This window comes from Alosa sapidissima, chromosome 2 (assembly GCF_018492685.1).
Source record: "Alosa sapidissima isolate fAloSap1 chromosome 2, fAloSap1.pri, whole genome shotgun sequence".
NCBI classification, from domain to species: Eukaryota; Metazoa; Chordata; class Actinopteri; order Clupeiformes; family Clupeidae; genus Alosa; species Alosa sapidissima.
Genome location: NC_055958.1, coordinates 40026991 through 40038375, shown reverse-complemented (window position 1 = coordinate 40038375; position 11385 = coordinate 40026991). Strand labels below are relative to the sequence as shown.

At 45.8% G+C, this 11385-nt stretch overlaps 1 protein-coding gene across 1 annotated transcript in view; it reads left to right on the top strand.

Annotated features, from left to right (window-relative positions):
- The window catches only part of LOC121691757 (gap junction alpha-5 protein-like), an 18349-nt gene extending 8934 nt beyond the window's left edge, over positions 1 to 9415 (top strand). The window contains exons 2-4 of the mRNA XM_042071189.1: positions 6906 to 7864; positions 7940 to 8013; positions 8098 to 9415. Coding sequence (XP_041927123.1) covers positions 7067 to 7864; positions 7940 to 8013; positions 8098 to 8440 — 1215 coding nt within the window. The 5' untranslated portion in view covers positions 6906 to 7066 and the 3' untranslated portion in view covers positions 8441 to 9415. The remainder of the gene's footprint in view (positions 1 to 6905; positions 7865 to 7939; positions 8014 to 8097) is intronic.
- The last annotated feature ends 1970 nt before the right edge of the window (positions 9416 to 11385 follow it).

The following is an 11385-nucleotide window of genomic DNA, read 5'->3' as shown; positions in this document are numbered from 1 at the left end:
CTCTCTCTCTCTCTCTCTCTCTATCTCTCTCTCTCTCTCTCTCTCTCTCTCCCTCAAACCCACTAACCAGTACAGGTCTGATTGCTGCTACAGGAATAATGTCAGATTACCCCCAAGCTAAGTTCCTGTCTAAGACCAACACAGGTGTCATGAAAAAAGTCCTGCGGTACACCCAACAACAGATGCTGTTTGTGGAGTGGGGTGGAGTGTAAACTATATAAAGAGAGACAGCTAAATATCATCTGAGTTTGAGTCTGTCTGTCTGTCCTAAAATGAGATGGGTTAATATTGTTCTCTGTTTGAGTTGTCTGTCTGTCCTGAAGTGAGACAGGTTAAAGGGGAAAAAATATTCTTGAAGAAAACAAACATATATTCGATATGCCTCTGCCAGCCATAAACAGCTACTGTACACAATGGACAGATCCATTCACAAATCCATTTTAGCGTTTCAGTACCTTGTACACCAAAGCATTACCAATTTAGCGTTTCAGTACCTTGTACTAGAGGTCTGCTCGGGACTGATTTTTGAGTCCCGCGCCCGCCCGCTCCCGCAATATTCTGTCCCGCTCCCGCATTAATGTGTCATTTTTAGTCCCGCTCCCGCATTAATGTATCATTTTTAGTCCCGCTCCCGCATTAATGTGTCATTTTTAGTCCCGCTCCCGCCCGCATCTGTAACATGATGTCCCACTCCCGCCCGCTAAAGCCCGCATGCAGGAGGGACAGCCTATTCAGCTTTTCTTTCTGTCTCACGAAAGGAGCACACACACCTGAGAAAGACTCCAGATGTCAGTTTCTTGGTTCTGAATGTAAGCTAACAACTGAAGTAGGCCTAGTCTGCCCTCTTCCTCTGTCATGCTTTCAATTTCGAGTTTTGACTATGAGCAGCAGGAACAAATTGAACCCACGTAAACGACAATATAGGCTATAGGCCTGCTATCTGTCAGTTATGCTTAAACCCCGTTTTTTAATGCTGCCTAACAGAACATCCAGCTGAACTATAGTTATGAACAGTACTTTAATCATTTCCATATTTAATTTTACGCACATATTTAATTTGCGGGATGCGCAGTGAATCATCGGTTTGTCCCGCACCCGCGAACGCACCTCTCTCATCCCGCCCGCTCCCGCAAAGAGCTTTCAAAAGTTGTCCCGCGCCGCACTCTTTTGCGTCGGGACCCGCGGGTCTACCGCGGGAGTGCAGACCTCTACCTTGTACACCAAAGCATTACCATTTTAGCATTTCTGATGAGTGAAATGTGTGAACAGCCAATGTCCCTGAACATGTGTAGGAGTTGTGGACATGTCTCTGATGACTCAACCCCATTGGTTGACTGTGTGTGTGTGTGTGTGTGTGTGAGTGTGTGTGTGTGTGTGTGCGTGTGTGTGTGTGTGTGTGTGTGCGTGTGTGTGTGTGTGTGTGTGTGTGTGTCTGTGCTACCAGGCTGGTTTTCGGGAAGAGCGGCCTTCAATCTGTGCTCCCTCAGATGCCGTATTAGGAGTGATGCATGAGACAGCACAGGACCTGTCATATGCCAGACGAGTGCCTTATTCCTGTCAGCACTCACCAGAGACTCATTACCCATATGTGTGTGTGTGTGTGTGTGTGTGTGTGTGTGTGTGAGTGTGTGTGTGTGGATGTGTGTGCACACAGCACTTACGGGATCTCATAAGCCGGTGAGGAATAGAGGACTCTGTGGAATGACAGACTACGTGTGTGTGTTTGTGTGTGTGTGTGTATGTGTGAGAGAGAGAGTGTGTGTGTGTGTGTGTGTGGATATCTGATGTCCAACAGAGGCTGTGGTTTTATTGTGCACCTCAGAAAAGGGTCAATCCAGATGCCACACCCCACAGAAGCTTTGCATACACTAGTCCCAGGGGTCACTTGTCCCAGGGGTCAGGGGTCACTAGTCTCAGAGGTCAGGGATCACTAGTCTAGACGGTCACAAATCCCAGGGGTCACTAGTCTCAGGGGTCACTAGTCTCAGGGGTCCATATCTGAAATTCATGATAATATCTTATTGCGAACGGCTATTATAAATTTTTCTGTTTGACATATTTGTTTCTTAAGGGCTGTAGACACGATAACTATATAGATAACTATAACTGTAATGATAAAATGAAAAATCTCACCTGTGACGAATGTGGCTTAAATTTGATTGAATTTTGATTGGCTGTCAGCTTTTTATTGTTCTCAGAATCGCTCTGAAAGTGATCCCTGACAATATTGTTTTAGATGTCGGTATTGTTACAGTATAGTTGGATTAGTATGGTATGGCTGGACATCGTCATTCATATTAACTAGAATGATACTCTATTGTTTTATTGTTTAGTTATCCCTGCACTGCTTTTTGCCACTTATCAGACTTTATAGGATAGGACATGATTTAGGAGTTGTGTGTGTGTGTATAGGGGGTGGGGTGTATGTGTGTGTGTGACATGGTACATGCCTTTGCATCAGACTGGCAAGTTGATGTTATGTGTGTGAGAGCATAGTGCGAGTGTGTGTGTGAGTGTGTGTGTGAGAGAGAGAGAGAGAGACAGAGACAGAGACAGAGAGCAGTTTCAATCTCAGGACCTGGCCTGTCGTGCCACCATGATGCATGCATGAGTGTGTGTGTGTCCGTGTGTGTTCGTCCTTATAGCTGTGCTCATATGTTTGGCGCCCCCTGTTGGTTGCCTTGTCTCTTTTGCATAACTACAGGTGACCTACACCTGAGCGACTCCTGAGCGAGGCCTACCTGTGCCTACAAAAGGGTTCTGTGACTGAGGGGGGCACAAACAGACTAAGAATCGCAAGAGGAATCATAGCCGTGCTTTCTGTCTGTGTTGAGAGACTTCAGTGCCTAGCTGTCCACCGGGCAGTATAGTCTGTTCCGCTTATTATTTCTTGTTGTTACACGGCTCTTCACAATGCAAGTAGAACGCTCCATTGACTTGAATGGGATTTCCCAAAGTTCTAGCGTTCAATATTTTCCACTAAAGGAACTCTGAAAAAAATAATGACTGCTGTCAATGGCAATGGAGTTTATGCCTCTAATTCAGGTCTTTCAAATCACTCCGAAACGACTGGAACTTCATCCAAAAGTGAAAACAGACGGTTGATCAGCTGTGTTGTGGCAAGTAGCCGTGTAATAAGCGTCCAGTTCGCCCTGTTGGGACTTATTTTCCCAATAATGACCGGCGTTCTATACATTATCCCTTAATTACCCTGAACTTTTATTTATTAACTATTCTGCTAAATAAACATTTTGTTACACATTGTTTTCAACAGTGCCAAACAGTGTTCATCTTTCCTTCATGTTAAAGGAGAAATCTGGTGATGTTTTACTTTGTTTCTCAGACAGCTACAGCGCTACACTCTTGAACATGCCCCCAGAGTGTAGCACTGTAGCTGCTCATGAACATGCCCCCAGAGTGTAGCACTGTAGCTGCATATCAACATGCCCCCAGAGTGTAGCGTTGTAGCTCATGAACATGCACTAGCAACTCAAGCTAGGTGAAACTTATTGGGTAACACTTTACTTGATAGTATCGACATAAGAGTGACATGACACTGTCATGAACACATGACACTGTCATGACACATGAAACCTAACCCTAACCCTAACCCTAATCCTAAACCTAACCCTAATCCTAACCCTAACTTGTTATGACAAAAACCGAATGTCACTTAATAACAGAAGCGTTATGTCATAAACATTTATGACTTGTTTATGACACGTTCATGACAGTGTCATGTCACTCTTATGTCAACACTGTCAAGTAAAGTGGAACCACTTATTATTTTTAACAGAGATCTATGTGAAATATCGCTGGATTTCTCCTTTAAGGGTGATGTCTGACCGGCAGCAACAGTGAGAGAGAGAGAGAGTGAGAGAGAGAGAGAGAATCCTAGAGGGCTGAGTTGTGACTGAAGTTTAGTCCTTCACCTCTATTGGAGTTCAGTGTTGTGCCCCAGTACAAGTGTATGTGTGTGTGTGTGTGAGTGTGTGTGGGAGCATAGCGTATGTTAGTGTGTGTGTGTGTGTGTGTGTGTGTGTGTGTGCGCGCGCGCGTGCGTGCGTGAGTATGTGTGTGTGGACAAGGATGTACTTGTTGTGGGAAAACATGAAAGTTCCAGACCAAAAATCCTGAAGCCCTGCGTGCCTTGTCAATCACACACACACACACACAAACAGCTAAGAAATCAGAGCCTTCTGGAAATAAAAACAGCGGGTGTTCTCCCACGGCCTCCCTGACATGTGGTTTAAGTGTGTGTGTGTGTGTGTGTGTGTGTGTGTGTGGTGCTGGTGCCCAATCATGTCCTTGAATATGAGCCTCTTTCCCTTGTTCACTTCATCACTTTCTATTTCCATGTCATCTCTCTCTCTCTCTTTCTCTCTCTCTCACTCATTTCGACTCAGTGTCACTGTGTCACTGCCTGATGTGAGTCAAACATAGATATGAGTCGCACATGTGTCCATATTCAAGTAGCCTACAGAATGACAGTGTACTGTACATGATGGGGTAACATGGTGGTGTTACATGATGGGGTAACATGGTGATGTTACATGATGGTGTTACATGGTGGGGTTGAGTAGTGTTTGGGAGGTGGTGTTACATGGTGGGGTAACATGGTGGGGTTGAGTAGTGTTTGGGAGGTGGTGTTACATGGTGGGGTAACATGGTGGGGTTGAGTAGTGTTTGGGAGGTGGTGTTACATGGTGGGGTAACATGGTGGGGTTGAGTAGTGTTTGGGAGGTGGTGTTACATGGTGGGGTTACATGGCGTGGTGGGATTGACTAGTGTTTGGGAGGTGGGGTAACATGGTGGGATTGACTAGTGCAGTGGTTCTCAACCTTTTTTGAGCAAACGCCCCCTGACCTTACTTTGATCCTCCCCCCCCCCACACACACACACACAATTAAAAATAAAAAATAAAAACTACACCCCCGGGTAGGCTATAGGCCACTCACTCTCATGCTATATTGCTTAAATAAAAAAACGAGCCCATTTCTGCGCTGTTTTGGTTTCTTCTGGAATTATAAGAAAATGTCCCTATGAGCCTATTTTATTATTAAGCAGATTTAGCCCACTGTTAGAAGCAATAGGAGACTGGTTGGGTAAAAAAAAAAATACTACCACATCAGCATTGGTTGTAATGATTTTTTTTTTTTTTAAATCAATAGGAACATTAAATCTAGGCAACAAGACATGTCATATTATCATGGACAAAAATCAAGTGCACATCACATGAACAACATATGCACATCGCAACAATCCAACCAATCACAAAACAGTATCCGCGCGTGAGGCCTGTGTAGGCCTATACATATTTCGTATTTGATTAGCAATGGTCTTTTCGTGGAGACTACGCTCAGAGCAGCTGCAGAACAACAGCGAGCGGGGCTGGGGGACGTGAGTCCGGGCGTGTGCAGGCCCAAACTGCACTGTATGACCACTGAGCATAGATAAACAGTAAAATGTAGCTGGGACGGTAGAGGGGTTTGAAACCCATGAATGAAAAAATAGCCTATTTATTTCAGGTAGCCTATTTTTGCACCAAAAATATGTGAAAACCATGAAAGTTTAAAATGTAAACAAAAAAACAAAAAAAACTCTCACGTTCCCAGCGCCCCCCTAGGTTGTACGAACGCCCCCCAGGGGGCGGTACCGCCCCCGTTGAGAAACCCTAGACTAGTGTTTGGGTTAGACATGTCAGTTACCACCCCTTTATGGTCCTCACAAAGGGGAAAACATGCTACCACGAAGCGTACCATGCGAACACGATGGTTTCAAGGAAGTATGTTTCCATAACTTTCCAATGTATGTTGTTAACCTAATTCACCCACAATATCCTGCTGTTTTGACTGGTAGTTAACATGCAATGTTAGTTTCATTAGCTTGCTAACTAGCTAACTTTATATTGTCAGTGTAAAATAGCTAACTTATTCATATAACTCATTGAAACTATTCATACAGACATGCTAAGGAATGTTCAGGTGAGAATGATTTAAGGCATACACCCTATAAGTATGCGGTGTTATGGCATGAGGCTAGTTTGCTAAATCAAGCTTAACAGTCTGCCTATTGAAAACACTTCTCAAATGAGGCCATTCATGGCAGTGGGAGTGTAATTGGATTTACCAAAACTTGGGAATTTAATATTTCAACCCTGCTGACACAGAGATAACTCTCAGTCCAAAACTTTCTTTTGCCATTTACTTGTATCTGTGCATGCAGCAATGCACCCACCATTAGCCTAACTTAGCATAGTTCATTGAGGTGGTCAGAACCAATTTGCCTATAGCTCCCAAAAATGACAAAAGAACTCCAACATTTTCCTATTTACATGTTGTGACTTGTATTGTTGCAACATGTACAAATACCAATGCAAATGAGACAAAGTGATTGTTTAAGCATACACATACCTGGAACTATGTAGTCATTCAGGTGAAACACTGCTACTTGGTAGGAGAGATTTGCATGCAGCACCTTAACATCTGCAATCCTCCAGTAGCAGTCATTAGGAGGTGGCACAGAGATGGACTTAGGTTGGACAATGGTGGCTTGTTCCCTACAAAGATATACAAATTGCTGGTTAATATTTTTCTGTTGATCCTGGATACCACCTGGAACTATATGTTCTGGTTGTGTGTATGGGAGGGATTGGGAAGTAGTCTAACCGGAGGGAGTTGGAAAATGGTCTAACCAGAGGAGATTGGGGAGATTGTTGTGTATGGAAGGGGGTTGGGAAGGGGTCTAACCGAAAGGGAATTGGGAAGGGGTCTAACCAGAGGGGGTTGGGGAAGGGGTTTAACCAGATGTTGCCACGGTTGTGTATGTATTATTTGTGTCATGGCTCTATGGTTTGAAGACTGATCCAATAAATGGGCATTAACCCCCACTCTCTCTCTCTCCAGACCAGAGTCCTGCTTCCTGAGTCCAGAGTCCTGAGTCCAGCTTCCTGAGTCCTGCTACCTGAGTGCTGCTTCCTGAGTGCTTCTTCCAGAGTTCTGCTTCCTGAGTCCTGAGTCCTGCTTCCTGATTCCTGCTACCTGCATCCCTGTCTCTCTGAGCTAAAATGGGTGATTGGAGCCTGCTGGGGAACATTCTAGAGGAGGTGCAGGAGAACTCCACCTCAGTGGGCAAGGTGTGGCTGACCGTGCTCTTCATCTTCCGCATACTGGTGCTGGGCACGGCAGCCGAGTCCAGCTGGGGCGATGAGCAGTCCGACTTCATGTGCGACACACTGCAGCCGGGTTGTGAGAACGTCTGCTACGACGCCGCCTTTCCCATCGCCCACATCCGCTACTGGGTTCTGCAGATCGTCTTCGTGTCCACGCCCTCACTCATCTACATGGGCCACGCCATGCACTCCGTACGCATGGAGGAGAAGAGGAGGCGCAAAGAGCAGGAGGAGAGGGAGAGAGACACTGATGATGACCAAGCAGGAGGAGGTGGAGGGAAGGGAGGTGAGAAGGAGTACCTACAGCAGAAGTACGAGCAGGGAGGAGGAGGAGGAGGTGTGCCGGAGGGTTCCAGAAAGATCCAGCTGCGGGGGGCGTTACTGCAGACGTACGTGCTGAGCATCCTGATCCGCACGGTGATGGAGGTGGGCTTCATCGTGGTGCAGTACCTCATGTACGGCATCTTCCTGAAGGCGGAGTACAAGTGCACCACGCTGCCCTGCAAGAACATGGTGGACTGCTACATGTCACGGCCCACTGAGAAGAACATCTTCATCGTGTTCATGCTGGCCGTGGCCGGCGTCTCGCTCTTCCTCAGCGTGCTGGAGCTCCAACACCTGGGCTGGAAGCAGCTCAAGGGCTGCCTCAGGAGCTACGCTGCCAAGCAGGCCCTCCACAGCACCAACACTAACGCCAGCACCAACCACAAGAGTACTGCACCCATTGCCATTGCTAGCGCCACGGCAACCGGCTCCATGGGGATGGAGAGTGTGGACACACCCCCCTCCCACCCTTCTCCCGGTTACACACCCCCTCCAGACTTCCACCAGTGCCTGGCAGCATCACGCGGCTCTCTGGTGACTGGCCATCATCATCATCATTCTCAACTTCCTCCGGTGGCGCAGCCCCACACACACGCACAAACACTCGGGTCCCTGCCCCACACACACACACACACACTCGGGTCCCTGCCCCCCTCCTGCCAGCCCTTCAGCACGAGCCTGGCTCTTCAGCAGAACTCTGCCAACATGGCCACCGAGAGACAAATGGAGCCCACGCACACACCCGACTTCCTGCGCATGACCTACCAGCAGCCAATCAGCAATGGCCTGCCCAGAGGCCTGCCCAATGGCTGCCCTTCCCCGGGATCCAGTCCCGCCCCCAGCCCCGCCCTGCTCCATGCGGCTCTGCTGAAGGACAAGCGGCGTCTCAGCAAGACCAGCGCTTCCAGCAGCGGACGTGTGCGACAGGACGACCTGGCTGTGTGACACACACACACATGCTTGCACTGCACACATACACTCACACACACTACACACAAACACACATAAACCAAAACACATAAACTTTCTGAGCAACAGAGAGACGATTCAGATGAGATGGGATCATCGGCATCACTGTTAGATCTTAGCATTAGCTGTTAGCATTAGCTGTTTGCGTGGGTTCCATTAACATATAGCCCCGCTATTTGGAAGTTTAGTAGCAGCTCTCTCTTAGTAGATACTGAGATACAGTTGAGAATAATAACAGTCTTCATTTCCAGTAGATTAAGTCAGCATCACCTCTGTTTTCTCTGAGATAACCAGAGAAATCTCACATTATTCATTTCCAGCTTCCTGATATATTTTTCCAAAAACATACAAAAGACAAAAACGTTTGAGCCACTGGCATCAGGAGCCAAGACGGACAGAACTCTCAGTCTGTCACACTGCTGCACCTCTCCTTTGGTTGGACAAAACTAGGTGTACGTGTGTAAGTGTCTCTGTGTGTGTGTGTGTGTGTGTGTGTGTGTGTTTGGAGAGCTGGTAGACACACACTTGAGACTGTATGGACGGGATAAACCCCAAATGTGTTTAAACTATTCGCCAGTGACCATGCGTTTGAGACTGTCATGATAGGGCCATTCATTTTCATAGTAGTGAGTTTGTTCATCGAGAACTCTCTAAAGCCTTGAAGCATGATGTAGATGCACAACATACGGGAGCTTTATGACTCCATGTTTATGTCTCTGTGTTTGTTTGTTTGTTTGTTGTTTTGTTTACTATCAAAATTCCTATCTGTCTATCTGTCTTATGACACGCATCTTCCTCATCAGCCTCCACCAGGCTACTTCAGCAACATGACACGCGTCTTCCTCTTCAGCCTCCACTAGGCTACTACAGCAATATGACACGCATTTTCCTCATCAGCCTCCGCTAGGCTACTTCAGCAATAGGGTTGGGTATCGTTTGAGTTTTCTCCGATACCGGTGCTAAATCGATACTTTTAAAACGGTGCCGGTGCCGAAACGGTGCCTGAACCGGTACTTTGTTTTAAATTAAAATGGTCTAAAGCATGAATTGCTTTTTTTATTATTGATAAGACAAATTTGAACATGAAATTTAACTGTTATATTCAATTTACTATCAATATCTCATTGCTCCTACGGATAATACATTTAAATGTTAAAACAGCTTGCCATGCATGCACAGACATGGTAGGCTAAAGCTCTGCTTTCTAGTTTATCCAGTGTAGGCGGTTTGCCATAAGGTATGTTAAAACCGCTTTCCATGAAACTGCCCCAGGTCATGGACAATGGCATTTGCAAGCAAGCTAATCTAACAGGGACTCTACTTTTCAGTTAATTCACTGTGTTCCCAAATGCTTCAAGAAATTTCATGTCTTAACCCATAACACGCAATAGTTTTGAACATGTTAGGCTACAGGTGTTGAAGTGTTTAGATTCCCAGCGCTAGCCTAGTAGGCATTTTAACAGCAACTATGGCGATGCGCTAACACCAGTCAACTGAGTTTAATTAGCGATAACGTACGGAGATGGTTTCGTAGCCTCTTTGACAGCTCAGTGACATCAGGTATGTAACCTACATATTTATGTTTTTGCCAGCTAACTTTTAACATGATCTTCAAATTCATTGTGATGCTATATGGGCCTCATGCACATGAAAAATTCATATCATGCCATAATGTTGTTTAGAACACACCGTGAAATACAGTTTTCATCTTACAACTTTGCTGATAACATTTCAAATCAATGCCAGTTAGCGCATTAGCAAGGATATTGTGTAACATATAGGCTACTGTTGATGTTGTTTCATAGCATTTTGCTTGTGTGTAGTTAGGCCCACTGCTAGATTTTGACAGGAGCTTTAAAGTAAGCTACCTGGGCTCACGCAAGCTGTCAAACACTGTCCACTTGCCTGGTGGTGCACCCCTCTGGTTTATACAGTGTTTATGTTAGCTAACTGTATATGGATGTGTTGCTATCAGAGCAAGACGTTAGAGATGGCGCATGACATGCAGTGATGCCTGAAATGAGGCACCAAAATCCACGTTGTTATTCGATGCAGTTACTACTGTTTGCGTCGGCACCGGTGCCATATTAGAACCGTGTTTCGGTGCCCAACCCTATTCAGCAATATGACATGCGTGACATGTGCAAACTGTCAAGTGTTCTATCATTAAAAATCTATGGTCATTCTCATTTTAGTAGTTCATGCCCACAAACTTGTCATCACACACACACACACACAATGAGACATGACATGCTAATAGAAATAGCAGTAACACATACCAGCTGTGTAAACCAGCTGTTGCAATATGATACACAGATGCATTATGGGAGTTGTAGTCCTGTAGGTTGAATCAACATTACTTTATGACATTGAGTGCATGAACAGCATGAAGTCTCTTGCATGTCAGTGGAGTTATGACAGCGGGACATGACAGCCATACGGCAAGTGAGGAGGGACATAAGAGTGGCCTACAGAGGAGCTGTGGTCACTGATGGCAAGTGAGGAGGGACATAAGAGTGGCCTACAGAGGAGCTGTGGTCACTGACGGTAAGTGTGTGTCAGAGGTCCAGTGAGCAGCTGGTTTTACACGTACTGAACAGGGAACATCACTTTTGAATAATGATTTTAAATAATGTTGTTTTATTTGTGATTTACAGTAAGGATGCATGTGTTTGTGATTTACAGTAGGAATGCATGTGTTTGTGATTTACAGTAGGGATGCATGTGTGTGTGATGTACAGTAGGGATGCATGTGTTTGTGATTTACAGTAGGGATGCATGTGTCTGAGTGTTACTCTGCTAGTTCTACATGCTAATCAGGGTGAATGTATCAGAGAAGCCTGTCTGAAGATGGCACCAGGTGTGAAGCGTTACGGTAGACAGGAAATGCAACGTTGCACATGACCGAATGTGAGGAGACA